General features: G+C 39.3%; 1 protein-coding gene and 1 pseudogene across 1 annotated transcript; one reads left to right on the top strand and one right to left on the bottom strand.

Annotated features, from left to right (window-relative positions):
• LOC139889316 (uncharacterized) overlaps positions 1 to 10,226 on the top strand; it is a 51,346-nt pseudogene extending 41,120 nt beyond the window's left edge.
• Positions 10,227 to 11,298: 1,072 nt separating this feature from the next.
• LOC139889315 (cyclin-dependent kinase G-1-like) lies at positions 11,299 to 16,322 on the bottom strand. The gene is made up of 10 exons (XM_071872275.1): positions 15,617 to 16,322; positions 14,600 to 14,781; positions 13,151 to 14,509; positions 12,940 to 13,007; positions 12,578 to 12,633; positions 12,335 to 12,404; positions 12,185 to 12,242; positions 11,849 to 11,911; positions 11,632 to 11,743; positions 11,299 to 11,508 (listed from the first exon to the last, which is right to left on the bottom strand). The coding sequence occupies exons 1-4, from the start codon at positions 16,320 to 16,322 to the stop codon at positions 12,996 to 12,998; spliced, it is 2,259 nt and encodes a 752-aa protein (XP_071728376.1). The 3' UTR covers positions 11,299 to 11,508; positions 11,632 to 11,743; positions 11,849 to 11,911; positions 12,185 to 12,242; positions 12,335 to 12,404; positions 12,578 to 12,633; positions 12,940 to 12,995.
• Between the last annotated feature and the right edge of the window lie 2,324 nt (positions 16,323 to 18,646).

Below are 18,646 nucleotides of genomic sequence, written 5' to 3'. Positions count from 1 at the left end.
TTATTTTTATATTTTCGAATATTTAAAACGTATTTCTACAAAACCTACTAAAAATAAAAATCTTTTTTTTTTATGTGTGTGGCGTTTCGCTTCGGCGTTTCCCCGGCAGCGGCGCCAAAAATACTTGATGTTATGCGAGGTGTATATAAAATAGCTTATATTTTACTAGGAAAAACTATTAAATACGATACAATTTTACACAAGATATTTATTTATTTATAGAATGGATATACTTAAACCTTGCTACAACACTTATAGGCAGTGTACCTAATCGTAAAGTAGTGTAGTTTTTAGTAAGTCCGGTTCGTTCCACAGGGAAATCTTTAAACAAAGCTCAACGCTATATTAATTTACTTTTATAAAAATACAAACATATATATAAGTAATATTATTATTATAAAGGGGGGTTTTTACCGTTTAATGACCGGTTTGTCGATTTTAAAACTTTAGTCGCAATTAAAACCTAATGTAAAATATTAAATAAATAAAAGACTTAATTTAAAGCGTAAAGTAAATAACGATAATGAAATTGCGAATAATAAAAGTGCGATAAAATAAACTTGCGATAATTAAAAAGTACGATAATTAAAAGTGCGATTAAATAACGATAAATAAAAGTGCGATAATTAGAAGTGCAATTAAATATAAAATAAAGGAAATTAAATATGAAATAAAAGAATTATGCTTATTTAAACTTCCGTAATCATGATGTTTGACGTGTTGATTTTAGTTTTATGCCCATGGGTTAATTGTTCTTTGTCCTGGATTATTTAATATGTCCGTCTGGTTTTTGTCCATAACAGTCCATCAGTCATAAATATAAAGTGCGAGTGTCCTCATCAAATTATTCTTATACCCGAAGTTAAATATTCCAACTAATTGGGGATTCGAATTGTAACAAGGTTTTAATACTTTGTTTTAATGAATACACCAGGTTATCGACTGCGTGTAAACCAAGGTTTTACTACTTTGTTAACAATTACACCAATTACCCTTGAATGTAATTTCACCCCTGTTTTAATGATTCCATAGACTATTAATCCATTCCCGTGTCCGGTTAAATGAACGATTATTCGTACATATAAATACCCCGCCCATCGTGTCCGATTGAGTGTATATGGTAATTTATAGGGACGCCCAATTGTAAATCTTTATATTAACATTAACAAACTTTCATTTAGTTAAACAAATATAAAGCCCATTAATAGCCCATAGTCTAATTTCCACAAGTGTCGTTCTTTTGTCCAAACCCCAATTATGGTACAAAGCCCAATTACCCAATTTTAGTAATTAGCCTAACATCATGATTACTTTGTTTTAAATAAGCATAATAATAACTTAGCTACGAGACATTAATATAAAAAGGTTGAACATAACTTACAATGATTAAAAATAGCGTAGCGTTACACGGACAGAATTTCGACTTACACCCTTACAACATTCGCTAACATACCCTTATTATTAGAATTATAATTAAAATTAAAATTAAAATATAAATTATATATATTTTACGTATATATGAGAGAAGAGAGATTGATGGATGGATTTTTGGTTCACCAAAACTCGATTTTATAGGAGATGTGGCCTGACTTTTCATGCCATGCGATCGCATGGACTTTCTTCTTCCTGGCCATGCGATCGCATGGCCAGCTGGGAGAGTTCACATGTTGCTTGTTTCCTTGTGCCGACGTTTTATAAATAATATAATATATTAAATAATTATAAGAATTATTTAAATATTATATTATATTTATGTGCATAGTTGACTTGTAATTTTTAGTCCGTTGCGTCGAGCATTGAGAGTTGACTCCGTTCCCGGTTCCGGATTTTCGAACGTCCTCGCGTACAATTTTATATTTTGTACTTTGCGTTTTGTAACTTGTACTCTTGTCGTTTTTAGACGTTCCTCATCAATAATTTGAACCTTTTTTTATTGTATCTTGTACTTTTTAGTTTTTTGGACCTTTGCGTCTTCAATTCGTCGAATCTGTCTTTTGTCTTCACATTTTATTATTTAAACGAATATCACTTGTAAATAGAACAATTGCAACTAAAAGCTTGTCTTTCTTGAGGAATAATGCTATGAAATATATGTTCGTTTTTAGCATTATCACACACGCATACGCACACTACTAAACGCCCGCATGCATATGAGGTGCGCATGCGGGTTGCGGTATCATTATCGGGATTTAGGTACAAGTGTTTTCTGGACGCGTACAAGGGTTATCACCAAATCTTAATGGCTGCGGAGGATGAGGACAAGACTGCTTTTCATACGCCGCAGGGTATTTATTGTTACACGAAGATGCCTTTCGGTTTAAAGAATGCTGGCGCGACCTATCAGCGTGTAATTGACGCAGCATTCAAGCACCAAATCGGTAGAAATCTTGAAGCGTACGTCGACGACTTGGTAATTAAAAGCAACACCGAAGAAGACATGCTCACCGACACCCTAGAAACGTTTGCATCTCTGCGCAGGATCAACATGAAGCTTAACCCGCTTAAATGTAGTTTTGGGGAAGAGGAAGGCAAGTTTTTAGGTCATGTGGTGACAGCGAGGGGTATCAAGGCCAATCCCAAAAAGATTGAAGCCATTGATAATTTGCCATCTCCGAAGACAAAGAAAGATGTGCAGAGTCTAACGGGGAAGCTTGCGGCTATCACGCGGTTTCTGTCGAAAGCCGCAGAACGACAGTTACCATTCTTCAATACTTTGAAAAATTGTTTGAAGAAAAAAGACTTCGTATGGACTCAGGAAGCAGAATCAGCCTTTCAGGAGATGAAAAAGGTGCTTGCAGAATTACCAACACTTACTGCGCCAGTATCAGGAGAAACGCTAACACTGTACCTTGCGGCATCGAAGGAAGCTGTCAGCTCAGTCCTCATCGCGGATCGCGAAAAGGTAATCCATTAATTTACATGCTTTATTTATATCGCAGAAATTTAACGACTGAGGTTTTTCTCAGACGCAAATGCCGGTCTACTTCGTAAGCAAGACACTGACATCAAGCGAAGTAAACTACTCACCAATAGAAAAGCTTGTATATGCGCTGGTCCATACGGCGCGGCGTTTGCGCCGATATTTTCAAGCACATCCAATCGTGGTCCTAACTGATCAACCAATCAAACAGGTTGGTAAACGCCTACTTTGCGGCAATGACCGGGATTACCGCATTGACTAACGCAATCATTTTTCTTTCAGGTGTTATACAAGCCTGAGATTTCTGGCCGAATGGCTAAGTGGGCAGTTGAATTAGGTGAACATGAAATAAATTTTTCTTCGCGCAGTGCGGTTAAGGGTCAAATACTTGCTGATTACCTAGCAGAATTACCTGCGGATGTCGAGGCATCAGCAGAACATCAGGATCCACCTGCACCAACTTTGTCACCATGGGAATTGTACACCGATGGAGCGTGCAGCGCATCTGGTGCAGGTGCGGGTGTAATTTTAACAGGCCCGGATGGCGAAGAGCATACATACGCACTGCGGTTTAATTTTGCTGTTACAAACAATGAAGCAGAGTATGAGGCTCTGTTAGCAGGTATGCGCATTGCGCATAAGTTAAATGTTAAAATTTTGCACGCTTATGTGGATTCAAAGCTAGTATGCAGTCAAGTCAGCGGAGATTTCGAAGCGCATGACATAGCCATGCAGCAATATCTATCGCTTGTTCACAACCTCGCTGACCAGTTTGAAGCTTTTCAAATCTCCCACGTAATGCGGGGTCAAAATAAGAAAGCGGATGCGCTAAGCAAACTGGCTGCCTTGGCTTTTGATCATATGGGGAAGAAAGTTCTAATAGAAGAACTCAATGCGAAATCCATTGTTATGATGCCTTTAGTGGCACCAGTAGAGGAATCAACCTCAACATGGATGACGCCCATCGTGGCTTTTCTGCGGGATGGCACTTCTCCTGCAGATTCTGCTGACGCAAAGAAAGTCCGCGTTAAGGCACCGCTGTATGCCCTTGAGGGTAACGTCCTATATCGAAAGAATTATTTGGGACCGCACTTAAGGTGCATTGGCCCGAAAGAGGCGGAGGAAGTTGTACGCGAGGTGCATGAGGGTGCATGAGCACTCCATTCGGGGCACAGGTCCATTGTGTCAAAAATAATGCGGCTAGGATATTATTGGCCCACCATGTATGCGGATACTGCGCGCATAGTTAAGCAATGTGAATCATGCCAAATACATGCACCTATTAGCAGAGCACCTGCGCATCCAATGATAGCAGTCTCCTCACCGTGGCCATTCTGCAAATGGGCAATCGACATAGTCGGACCATTCCCAAAAGGCCGAGGTAATTTTATCATTTATTTTCTAAACATGTTACTCACATCAGTACCTTACGCACATTCTGCACACGCAGGGAACATCAAATTCTTGATTGTTGCAATCGACTATTTCACAAAGTGGGTCGAAGCGAGACCGCTGGCAGCAATCTCAGGAAAAAGGGTGCGAAATTTTGTATGGGAAGACATCGTCTGTCGATTTGGTATACCAAACGAAATTGTTAGCGATAACGGTATGCAGTTCGTGGGTGACCCTTTTCGCAGCTGGTGCGCGGAGCTTAATATTAAGCAAACTTTTACATCTGTTGCGCATCCGCAGGCGAATGGCCAGTGCGAAGTCACCAACCGGGATATAGTAGCTGGAATCAAAGCTAGGTTGGGTCATGGTCGCGTTGGTTGGGTGGATGAACTACCGAAGGTTTTATGGGCACATAGAACAACACCCAAAGCAAGCACTGGTGAGACCCCGTTCAGTTTGGTCTATGGATCAGAAGCTGTTGTACCCGCAGAAATTGGGGTACCAACGTTCCGCATACAAAATTTTGATGAGCACAATAACTCTGAAGCTTTGCGGGAAAATCTTAATTTGCTGGAAGAGCGCAGACTCTCTGCGGCTGTCAACGAAGCAAATAACAAGCAAAAAATTGCAAAGCACTATAATCAGCGTGTGCGTTCGCGCTCTTACAAGTGCGGTGACTTGGTTTGGCGTCAGAACGACGCAAGTCATGCGGAGGATACTGGGAAACTGGGCCCCCATTGGGAAGGTCCATACAGGGTAGCGAAGGCAAGCAATACCGGGGCGTACCATCTCGAGACATTAGATGGAAAACCTGTGAAACGCACTTGGCATGCGACGTTATTGAAAAAATGTTATATGTAGCTAGGTGGAACTGATCACTCCAGTTTATTGTAGCACATTATTTTTTCTATGTATTTTCCGTCCGTTTGGATGTGTCGCGGTTGTAATTGTGATTAATGCCAATTAAATATTTACTCGCGCATACTTTTGTTGTTTAAATCTTTTTTGTATGCGGTTCCTGCCTACTTAAGGGGTGTCCTCTAGCCCCCGTGCGGCAGAAGCCTGTTTGGTTACAAGGCTAGACGTTAACGGCAGGCAAAGGGAATTGGTTTTCCCCTAGCCAAGCGCCACGCAGACTAGATGGCTGCAAAGTTGACTTAAAAAATTACGAGCATTGGTTTGCTTGTGCGTAATTACTCTCGCATTGGTTTGCGTGAGGAACTCAAAGCATAAAAACATTGGCTTGTTTTTAGTTGCGTTGCTTACCATACAGCTATAGTGCACCTCTAGTACATGACAAAGCGATAACGCAGTAGCTTTCGAGTCTAAATTATTAAAGGGTAATTGTTAAAGTATTGGTTTATTTTACGCAGTAATACCCGCATACGCATGCGTTTTGGTTAACTATGCGCAGGGGCATGCGGTTCACATTTTGTTTTGATTCGCGATATATAAACAAATAAACACACTACGCATGCATATCAGGAATATATATACATCAAATTAAGTTGTTACATAAGAGGTAATTGTTTGTAACGCCTGCCCAACACGGGACTTAGGGCTGCAAAAATACAAATACCTGCCTAAGCATAGGACTTACGGCGCAATCCAACACTAATAATCCTCCTTTAAAAACCCATCGATCGACATGTTCGGGTCCGCAGAGAATGCGTTGATTAGGGGGATAGGGATGGACTTGATGGCTTCTTCCGCCTCCATTAACGCTGCAGCCGTTCCCTCTTTTAGCTTCTTTTGAACGATGTCGGGGAACGGCGGTGTTAGACCGCAAGCTTGGATTACCTCCTGCACAGCCTTGTTGATTTCATGGTCCCTTACCGCATCAACGTAGGCATTGAACTTGTCGGACACAGGCTCTGAGTCCATCACCTTTTGCGCAATGGTGGGGAGAGCAGTGCGCAGCTTCGCCAGATCCGCCTCTGCTAGCTCGCGGTTGGTTACCGCGTCATCCCTTTCCCTCGTCACCCTTTCCAGCTCCACCCGCAGACGCTCTGTCTCCCCTTTGGACTGGTCAACCGCACCAACCAGCTCGCGGTTTTTCTTTCTCTCTTCAATCAGTGCAGTTTTGGTTTCCGCCGCGGTTAACTCCACCGCCTTGCGCGCTTCTTCTGCGGCGTCCCTGTCTTTCTTCACCTGATCAACCCCCGCTTGCAGCAGCCCTAGCTCTGTTTCTTTCCGCAAGGCCACTTGATACAAGTTAGTCGAACGGCGGGCTTGATCTGCAACCATGCCAAAAAAGACAAGGCCGTTTTGGACGAAGGCGTTGAGCGCCTGATTAAAAGGCAGAGCGGCTAGTTGGTTGCGGAACTCGGCAGGGAAGATTTGTTGGAGGAAGGCGGACTGCTCTGCGGCGTTTTCCGCCGATATATGGGTGAGCTGCGCCAGGTTTGCCAATCGGAAGCTACCGTGTGGCGGGGTTGGTGTGGACTCGGAGTCAAGGTGTATCGTCTTATCCTTTGACTCGGCAGTAGCTTCGAGGTCCGGATTGACCCGCGGTGGGGTGTGATGAGTTTCTTCCGCATGCCCTGCGTATTAATAAGTGGTTAAATAAGTGCAAACTTAAATGTGCGGTATGCGCGCAAGCAGAACTCTTACCAGGTGATGGGGGAGGTAGATCCGCAGAACGGGGTTCGATGGGAACAAAGTTATCGTTCCGCTTGTCCTCCCTCTGTTTGGGAGTGAGTTTCTTCTTCTTCTGTTGGGATTGGGAGGCTTCGGCGGCCTTGCGCTTATTGCCGGAGGTGGCAGGTGCATTCTCGCCAGTCTTCTCCTGCTCCAACAGTTGGTTCACATTCTGTTTGCGGAAGGCGATGCCCGCAATCTCCTCCGCAGTCAGTACTCTCTTCATCTTCATCTCTGCAAACATGCACGCATGCGTTAGAACACATAAATAGCAAACTGTTAGTACGTGATTATACTATTCCTACCCTTTCCATCCGGTCCGACTATGGCTGGACGCACATCCTCCCATGGCCAGTGTGCGGATATCTTCCCTAGCCGCAACATCACGTTCCCGTATGACCGGTGCACCAGCTGTGCGTTAGCGCACTCCGCTAACAGCTTTGTTTCCTCGTCATCAAGGACCGGGGTTTTGTTCACATCCTTTTCCACCTTCTCGCACCATATAAGCGTTTGCGGAAAAGCGGTACCAACTACAGTTTGGTCAACGAAAAAGAAAGTTTCTTTCCAGTTACCCGCATTCGACTTTGGGGTTTTGGTGAAATTTTGTCGGGCGAAGAAGGTGAACCAGGATTTGTGGTGATTGGCTAGGCGGTATAGATGACAGAAAACTTTAACCAACGGTACCCTGTCGATTGCGGCGCACCACATTTCAAACAGAACTATTTTTCCTATGGCGTACGGGTGTAGTTGCCCTAATCCCACTCTGAAGTGATCTAATACGCCTAAGAAGAAGTCAGATGGGGGAACCCTAAAGTTACCATGCTTGAACGCATGTTCATAGATGGCCACTTTCTTCTCCGGGGGCTCGTGAGCACATTGATGGGGTAGGGGTGGCACCGGATTGTACTTGGCTAAGGGAGGATACTGTTTCACTAAGTAATCTATGTGCTTCTGCTCTATAACAGACTCTACGCTATCTACATACGTCTCGTTAGCTTTAGTCATTTTCTAGGAGTAATCGGATGAATACTAACCTTTAATTGGTGGCCGGAATGTTTGATTTTTGATCGAAATTCAAATTGACAGCGTAACGAGGAAGCTTGAAGCAGGAAAGTGGAAATAAGCTGCAAAATGGGGTATTTATAGGGACGTTTGGGAGTCATGGGATGGAGTGTTGTGATCGTGGCTGTACACGTGTTACGCAATCGACGGCCAGCACTTTATTGATGCGCGTGGATGCCAGTTGGGTATGATTACATGTACGCGCGTGGTTGGCACGCGCCTGACACACTGCCACTTTATGTCATGTTCGCCGAATGGGCTTCTGCGATTGTGACAGGCATTTAATGGCATCGAGGCGCACGCGGAATATTAAATGCTAGCCGTTTTCTTGTTTTTTCCGTTTAATAGTTTGATGTCATGTGTCTTGCGTCATATAACATCAAACTGGGGGGACATAATGATACCGCAACCCGCATGCGCACCTCATATGCATGCGGGCGTTTAGTAGTGTGCGTATGCGTGTGCTTGTGTGCGCTATGCGGTATGCGGATTGTATCTGATTCCTTTGTTTCCGGTACGGCGGTTGCTTAGCTGTCAAGTAAATATCTTTTCCATAATTATATCCGTGATTCGGGGGAGTCAGTTATGGATGAGATTAACGTGATCTGGGACGGTTCTAGAATTAGGGTTTGCCTATAAATACAAACCCTAATCATCATTCAACAGACACGGCATATTACGTAACTATCACACACAAGATACATTACGCAAAACAGCATCATTCAGCATCTCTTCAAGGTTAACAGGTTAGTCTTTCGTAAGCTAGTACCTACGACCTTATGTGGGGCCTCTTGATCGACGACCGTTATCAGAGGTGGACTTAATCACTTGGCCACCCCGCCGACATCATCATGTCGGCCAGGGTTATTCACGGTAGCCGGACCGGAGAGCCACGTTCTAAGCTCCTTAAACCCCTCCTTATGTATTGAGCAGGCATGTTAAACCCCGCGGTTAAAATATGCATGATCAGTGTTGAAACTTTCGAACGTTTCTTACATCTTTTAATGAAATTCATACAGGTGTTATCGATTCTTCAGCTTGTAGGAATTGTTCTTTGCTTATCTGCAGCTTCGAAAATTTCACATAGAGCTCAAGGACTTGGATCGGTTGCTTGTAGATGGCATGCACTTGTAACATGTGACTCGAACGATGCGTCTCAATCTGGAATATCAATCGATGTTAAGAATTTGGAGGCTGCCAACTCAGCGAGCACTTTGGGCGGTAATAATTCAGAGAGTGAACAAGAAACAGGGGATTTTGTGCCATTCGCTATTCATAACCAATTCGCTACTTCTACATCATCATATCACAAGAGACAATCATTTGGTATGTTTAACAGTTTCCTAACATCTGCGGATTCAAGTTTATTATTTCCTTTTCGGGCCTGAGTTTCCAACTCGCTTTGCGAGCACACTAATCTCGAGGCGACAACCTGCTTTGCAAGTTGCCCGGAAAGTTTTACATTTGTGTATATCTTTATATTAAGAGTTTATTATTTCAAAGTATGTCATACTTTGCCTCTTTTGTTATTGTATAAAACGTACTTTCATTGGTCTATAAGTCTATTGTAGTCGATTCCGTCTATTGTATGTACACTTTCCTTTTTTGTCCTTTTATAAAAAAGGAAGGTGTAAAGACAATAGACGGGACAAGTTCAATAGATACAACAAAAGTTCAATAATAGTTATGAAATTACGCTTCATACACTAGCGAAAGAGTTAAAGTATTATACAATCTGAAATAATAAACGTTGCAACTTAATGTAAAAGAATCAAGTCATGGGACATGCTCTCACAAGTGAAATGGTTTGTGCTTTGCTTTACAGTGTCATATGTGCAATCAAATACGGGTGGGTTTACCATTTTCGGATGGATCATCGACAGAATGCTCATCAACACAATTTTCTTCATCGAGCTCTCGCTGATCTTCTTTGTGCTTGGCAAGACCATTACAATCACACTCAGGTAGCTAATAAGCTAAAGACAGATTTTGATGTATGTTTCAACAACAAACTGTATCACTGATATTGCCACAATACATTTTATTTTTGTGGTTACTATTTAAAAAGTGTAATTGTGTAAATCCTCATCACTTGCATATGCTCATATATGAAGCTGTTAGACTGTATACAAAATAGGGTAACAGATTTGAAGTATGTTGTAAAAGCAGGATGTATCATGAGCATTTGTGTTGTGATATATAATGTTATTACTTCCTTACCGAACCAGGTTTCGCCCGGTTAGTTTATGAATAGTAGGAACATCAGGATAACTAATAGCGGACGTCGAAAAATAAAATCATAAGATGTTGAAATTGTAATGGTTAACTGATATATTATGTAGATTGCATATCCTTTATACATAGTAATTATGCCTGCTTCGTATAGTTGCATTGCGTATCATAGCTCAACTGATTTTAGAAATTGAATCTAACTCGGCCATCTCCATTTAACCCAGTGTTTACTGCCCTTCTGGATGTTCGAGAGGTCCTCACTTGGAATTTCATAATGCAATTTGCTTTGCAGTTGGTTATAAAGTCCTTTGGGGTATCTTGCAAATGGTAGGTTCTATCTATATCTAGCAATGCAAGGTGACCTTAATATCGCTGTTTGAAAAAAAAAAAAAAAGTTGAACTCCTATTGACCATGTACTATATAGTGAACTCCTATTGCCCATGTACTATTAGGGGAAATGTGCCATGTCCTATAGAGGACATGGCTCATGTCTCAGAGAAAGTGATAATCGGGGTAAACAACCAAATAATCAAATCAGCATATAAATGCCATTAAATGAAAGGGAATCAAATGTCTAAGGAGATACGGGATGATTTAGAGTTTAGACAATAGTTTTTCTTAAAACATAGATAGCAGAACATTCAAGAGAAAGAGAAATAAATATTACTCGCTAAACCTAATTTGCGCATTGATTTGAGTAGAGCTTTACTACTAATTCTTTGGTCTTCCTTAATCTCCTACTAGAACCCAAAAATCACCCTTGGGCCAGCTCAACCATTTTTAGGGAAAGCAGTGAACTCGAATTCTGCAAATCGGCAAAAATCTCATTCTTTGGTGTGCTAATAAGTTATTATGAATCTCCAGTTGACTCTTTATTTCGATATCTTTTATATAGGTATAGAAATAGAATATAGGCAAGACGTGGTCATGTTTTTATATGGCATGGTCCATGTCGTGTAAGGCGGAGATGGCTCATGTCCTAGATGGCAGACATGACCCACATCCCATTCGTCACGTCCTATATAGCATACATGCCCAAGCTTTCGAAAAATAAAAAACCGGATTGCTGAAGAACAAGTAAACAGAATAAGAAAATCAACGTAAACTTATCAATACTAGGACAACAAATTAAAGTATATACTAGTTAGCTTTGTACCTATATCTCTAAACAAACATAATCAAATGCTAAAACCTTTGTTGATAAGAAATTAATTAGAGATATGATCAAGAATCTCTGCTGGTTTAGGATTTCCTCAATTGCCTGTTAAAGCCAAGTCAATTAAGAGATGCTTAAATTCTATTCATGTTTTTTTTCAGTTGTGTTAATATGAATGAGGTAACATGGGTTATAACAGTAGAAATGATTAGAAATGGAGAAACGAACCCATTTGAATATTTATGGATAGCCTCTTGAAAATTGATATTTTATAGCTTAGCTAACGACGACAACAGATGCTAGTTGAAGTGTTGCCATGATCCAATTTTTGATCGATCAGCTGTATTAGCACGTCAAGCAACACAAATCGTATCAGCAACAAATCAACCTCTGAAAGTGCATTGTATGAATAAAACAAAATAATTCTCGAGTCAATAGATGTTACCAGGTTCAATGATATAAATGTTAATGGACGCATTACTTGCATCAACAGTGAATTCGGATAAACCTTAAGAGAATAAGAGCAAGAATTACAAAATAACCATGTTTTCACCTCCAACCCAGCACAAATAGATACTCCATATCATAAGCTAGCGTTGAATACATTAATTAACTAACAGATTGTTTAATTTCATTAATATAGTAAGGTGATATGAAACATAACTTCAGGTGTTAGAATGATATGGCTTCCAGAGCAAAATGTTTCGTTTTTGCATCACTTGGAGCAGAATGAAGTGAAGAGCATAAGCAAAATAATCAAAACCATAAGTTGGATACAAACCTAAACGAGTCATTAACACGAACTCTTTGACATACCCAAACCGTATATAGCATGGGATCTGTAACGAAAAGAACAAATAGCATAAATGTGCACCGAAACACTATAATCTAGTTCCACCGAGTAAATGTTGAAAAGTTAGTTGTCACTTACTAGTGAAAGAATAAACGGGATCAGGAAAATCTTATAAGTGCAGAAATGCTCTTAATATGTCAGAATTCTCCTGTGAAAAACAAGATTCATAAAAAAAAAAAATCTGAACTAGTATCAGTTAGAAAACAGATAATCAAGAATTTGATAAATAGACCATAAATTGGATCATGTGAGGCAGATTCAGAAACTTAAAACATCAGTGAACTGGAAAATTGCAAATAATTTCAGAAATGTTACACACACCATTTGCTCCCTATCATATTCTACAACTGCTAACTCCAAATAAACAAAAACCCACCCTGCAGCAACATAAGGAAATATCGGAAAGATAATGAGTATATATAAGGCATACGATGATCATTACTAATCGTCTCACGACAACATTAGTCCACAGTTTCTCTTTCTGATTTGTAAAAAGCTAGGAATGAATATGGGTTCAGATGTTGCTCATTTAAATCGAAGCTCAAATTTGCAAAATCACATATTGACAATCAATTGAAGATGCCAAAAGAGTGATGATGATGTCTTTTACTTGGTGTTTAAACGTTGATAATATTTTATTATACTTTTGGAACTATTAAAAATGCAAACCAATGTTCACTTACACCGTGCAAACGTCACAAAAATGAGCACAACCCCAGAAACATTGTATCCGATCCAACTAAGAGAAACACTGAGCAACAACAAAAGTGAAAAGTTAAGATTGTAATATTCCCTTGCATTGATAATAATTGATAATAGTCTAATATATTTGTTACAAAGATCATGACCCATATTTGTCACATAAAAAGATAAAACTTATTTACAGATCCTGACATGTTCAGCAGGTAGAGGAGCCTCACAGAACCATTGATGATTAAGAGCATCTTTTGCAGAAATCCTCTTACTCGGATCATATGTGAGAAGCTTGTTCAACAAATCAAGCCCCAGCTCGGTAAGCATAGGCGCCCCAGTAAAAGTAGCTGCAGCAAATCTTTTTCTCAAAGTATTAAACGACTGGTTTACAAACTTCGGTTTGACACCTGGCAGTTTAGAATAGCCAGGCCATATTGAGTCATTAGGGGTACCAAGAGTTCCAAAAATCTTCTCAATCTGTTCAAGTTCCCTGTTACCATCAAAAAGCGGTTTCTTGGATAACATTTCCGCCATTATACAACCAACCGACCACATATCAACAGCAGTCGTATAACTTTTCACCCCTAGAAGAAGTTCAGGCGCCCTGTACCAAAGTGTGACCACTAATGGAGTATACGCCTTTGTAGGACTCCCGTGTTGGCGGGCCATACCAAAGTCACAAATCTTCAAGTCACCCTTGCTGTTCAATAACAAGTTTGATGTCTTTAAATCCCTATGCATGACCCAGTTATCATGAAGATACGACAGTCCCTCCAAAATTTGCAACATAAGGCTTTTAACCTCACTTTGACTAAACGGCTGTTTCATTCGGTCCATGTATCCTTTGAGTTCATGATCAATGTAATCCATAACCATATAAACGCCATTGAAATCATCCATAACAACTTCCTTGATTTCAACAACAGATGGGTGCTGCAACAATGAAAGAACGTTGATCTCACGTAAAGCTGTTATCGGGAAACCTTCACTCTCCTTTCCTATCTTTACCTTCTTCAATGCCACAACTTCTCCGTTCTTTTTATCTCTAGCTTTGTACACAACACCATACGTTCCTTCACTAATCTTCCCTAATTTTTCATACTCGAACACGTTTCTACAAGATGGCATCATGCCAAATCCTGAACACCTTGGGACTTCAAGATCATCATCGCCATCTTCTGATTTTAAGTAATCCATGCTAGCAATAGCAACTTTATCATCAATATACTCTAGCCGCTCATCCTCAGTAGACAAAGATGACAACTCATCATTACCATCAGATCCTTCTCGCTGGAACCCTCCACTTTCAGGGCTTGAATTGTTAACACGTGACGCCATTCTAGGGGAATCCTCAAACGCCCACTTTGATTTGGACAATTTCCGTTCCTCAACGTATCCTCCCTCTTCAATCTCAACCTCTTCATCAGGAGTTCTTGTAGCCAAAAAGTTTGGTACTTCAACCCCATCTGAAACATTAGACACAACAGACTCGACAGAAGACGTTTTAAATTCATCAGTAGCAAGTGAACATTTTCTAATATCCACATCTGCAATAAAATCCTGCAATTTCCCCAAATCTTTAGGAGATTTATGAGAAGGCAACTGAGTAAGGACAGAACCTGTAACACTGTTTTTAGATGAAATCTTCACCTGCTTCTCAACCCTATCGTTCCAAACAACAGGCGAGAATTTTCTTTTCCTGCTAGTCTCAAAATTTGACACATTTTCAAAGTAATGAACTTCTTTATATCTGCCCTGCAATTCATTCCTTCTTGATATTCTACCATCATATTGTTTTCTATACGAATCGGCCGATCTTCGTGTTTTCAAACCTCAAATATAGAGGCGTTAATGTGTCTTACCGGAACAAATGTCTTCAAAATCCGATGGATTACGACGGTGGTTGAAAAAGATCGACGATAGAAATTGATAGATCGAGATTTGAACAGCTTCGTAGAACTTTATCCTTCAACGATAGCCGCCCCTCAATTAATTTGTGTGTGTGTCTATTGCTTATTTTGCCCTAAAATCACGTTGCGTAAGGATTTAAGTATTCGGCGAATAACGTGTTTGTGAGGCGGTGATAGAGGTGCAGAAAAATTGGTTTTTTTTCGGTGTTTTTGAAAAATTAGTTTTTTTTAATCAGTTTTTTGAAAAATCAGTTTTAGTTCAGTTTCGGTTTTTCCGAATCAGTTTGTTGTCGGTTTTAAATGTTTGGAATCGGTCTTTTCAGTTTTTAACCGGTTTTTACCGGTTCGATTTTTTTCGGTTTTATTTCGGATTCGAGTTCGGTTTTTTTCGGATCCGATTTTTAAATGATTATTCTATTACCGGTTCTACTATTTTTTTAGATATCGATTTTTAACGAATTAATTTTATAACATATAAACAACTATAAATAATATAAACAACATAATCATATTATAACGCTTAACAACTATATATAATATAAATCAAGATAATCGTTAACTTTTATTCAATTCAAACCATACAATTATACAAAAAAAAAAAATACTAATACGAATACATTTCGAGCTTCGGCATGGCCATCACCCGGAAACGTATTCGAGTACTTAAGTATATCAAGCTTCGGCATGGCCATCACCCGTTACACTTAAGTTTAGTAGTACTCGGTGTCGTCGTCGTTCAGTGATCCACTATATATACCGATTGATTCTGGATCAGCTAGTTCACATTCACCTTCAACTAATTCAGCACGCGGAGGTGATAGTCCTCTTTCAATTTCTTCATTAACAATAACTTCTTCAACATCGTTTAACATATGACATTCCAAAGATACTTGATTTTGTATCATATCCACACCATCCAAATAATCTTTCAAACAAACACATACTTCAACGGCTTCGGGAGTTAGTCTTGACCTTCTTTCGGATATAATTCGACCACTAACGGAAAATGCCGATTCATAAGCAACCGTCGAAGCTTGGACAGATAGTAAGTCACGAGCCATAGCTACTAAAATTGGATAGGTTGATTCTTTTTCTTTCCAATAAGCCAAGATATCAAAGTGGGCAAATTGTTCGGGTTGCAAATTCATTACAAAGCTCGAACCGAGACCAATATAATTTCCTAATTCGCTTGTTGGAGCAGATGATCGCTGACGTTTACTAGCATCTTCACGTATTTGATTAAAAAGGTTTATATTAATGTCGCGGGTCATTCGCGACGATGATGATGATGATGATCCGGCCCGAAAAGGATCAACGATTGGGTTTGGGCGTTGACCAAATTTTATTGCATAAATTTCAAATAATTTTTTAAAATTATCATTAAATTTAAAAATTACTTTATTTATATAGTCGTGGTCGGCTTCTTCGGGGTCCATCCCATCTTGCAATCCCAAATTATCCATTATGTTTCTTATTAGATATTCTACCCCTCCAACATTTAAACACGGATTAAGTGCCGCGGCACAAGTGAAAACCAAAGGTAACATATAAAAATATTTTATAAATTTGTTTCTCATATTTCGAACCATTGTTCTAAACATTGGACTATGGTGGTTTTCAAATTCGTTTAATTTATACGTCATTAAATAAAGTTGGTTTAAAACTAACGAACTAGTTGGGTAATAAACACCAGATAATTCGGTAGTTGCCTCTTTAAAAACTTGTAAAAAACTAGTTAATTCACCTAGTTGCCCCCACTCTTGTTCGGAAATAGAAACGGACTTATTTTGACGTACAAGACCTTCATTAAAAGTGTGTAACGTTTGACGTTGTTGTAATATATTTTCAAACATTATACAAGTTGAATTCCACCTAGTATTATTATCATAAGAATGTCCTAACGGTACTTCATTACATTGTATACGAAAAAATCTATAATTCATTTTTCGTTCGTTGCTCGTACTATATATAGTTTGTAATAAATTTCTAAACAACATTTTTAAGGAATCGCATATTCTTAATGCCGATTTCACGGACAAATTTATAACATGAGCAACACAACGGGAATGAAAAAATGCTCCATCTAAAATTGGTTTTATACGACATTTTAATAAGTTCATACCTCTATTATTATTAGAAGCGTTGTCTAGTGAAATCGTGAAAAACTTTGTCATCCAAATTATATTCACTTAAAGTGTCATGTAAAATTGTTCGTATATTATTTCCATTATGTGGATAAGGAAATATTTTAAAAGCAACTGTCCGTTTCATTAACAACCAAGACTCGGGATGAAACCAATGAGCCGTAAGGGCAATATACGAATTTGCCGTACCATGTGGTGCTGTCCAAACGTCAGTAGTTATAGAAACACCATATTTGTAATTTTGAAAACCTTCAATAATTTCATTTTTAGCCCGTGCCCATAAATTAAAAGCGCCAGTTCTAAGAGTTGTATGACTTACAGCTTGATAACGTGGTTGTAGTCGGTTCTTGATGATTTCTCTAAGTTGAGTGTTGTCGAAGTGGTTGAATGGAAGTGCTCTTTGGATGACGAACCTTGCCAAATCTTGTCGAAGCGCTTCTTGATCATATATGAAAACACGACCATCTGAACCGATATTAGCTTGCGATGAATCTTGACTTGCCGCTTTACAAGAAGTAGTAGTATGCTGTTTCAACGTACTATTAGCCGTTGTTGCATAAAAGTTGCCACATTTCTTACAACGAGCCTTTTTTGCCCCATCATTCATAATACATAACTCGTAATTATCCCAAATTTCGGGATTTCGGGAAGTTTTTTTAATTTCCCGAATATCGTTATTTGAGTAAGTTTTTCTTTGTAAATTGGAAGTAGAACCCGAAGCGGATGCTTGTTGTGATAAGTTATCCATAATAACGAAATAAGAAAGATTATAGTATTATAGAGAATTGAGAGTGTTTTGGTGTGTTTTGAAACTAATCCAACAATCTATATTTATACTGCCAATTTTATGGGGGTAATATAGTCTAAATACTACCAAAATATACAAAAAAACGGCTAGTATCAAAAATTCATAAAAATAAACGTTCAAGCAAGTTTAAGGGTTCATGTGTAACATTAAACAAATTTTGAGAGGTTTTTAGTAAAATAATAAAAAAGTAAACAGAATTCAGAAGCATAAAAGCACCACATGTTTTCTTATGTATGTGGACCCCACCCTTTTTCATTTATCTTCTTCAATGCTCATCTTCAAACTTTCACAACACCCAGCTACCTATGCTTCGTAAATTAAAAAAAATACCGTTCAACGTTTAAAAATCGATTTAAATCGATTTTGTAAAGAAACCGATTAAAACCGGAATAAAATCGGTAAAAAAACCGGTGTGAATAAAAAATCGAAACTGGTTCAAACCGATCGGTTTAAACCGGTTGGACCGGTTATTGAAAAAACCGGTTCGCATGAAAAATCGGTTTCGGTTTAATTGTCGGGTCGGTTTAAAAATCGATTTTAACTTTCACCTCTAGGCGGTGACATGCGAACTTCCTTTTTGGGCTTTTAAACTGAGCCTTTATTGGTTTTGGGCCAATCCAACGGCTTACGGGAAATTCGTTGATCACTATTGTTTTTTTTTTTAAAGGCAAACAACAGACCCATACACAAATTTAAACACGGATATATACATGTCCATCCCGGAACTCGTACCCCCAACCTATAGGTTGAAGGGGCAAACTCGATACCGCTAGACCAATAGCTACTACTTTCTATATGTTTAATAAAACAACTTGAATATCATTAGACCACAAGA

Source organism: Rutidosis leptorrhynchoides, chromosome 2 (assembly GCF_046630445.1).
Source record: "Rutidosis leptorrhynchoides isolate AG116_Rl617_1_P2 chromosome 2, CSIRO_AGI_Rlap_v1, whole genome shotgun sequence".
NCBI lineage: Eukaryota > Viridiplantae > Streptophyta > Magnoliopsida > Asterales > Asteraceae > Rutidosis > Rutidosis leptorrhynchoides.
Note: the sequence above shows the minus strand (reverse complement) of the source record. Positions and strands in the feature narration are given on the sequence as shown.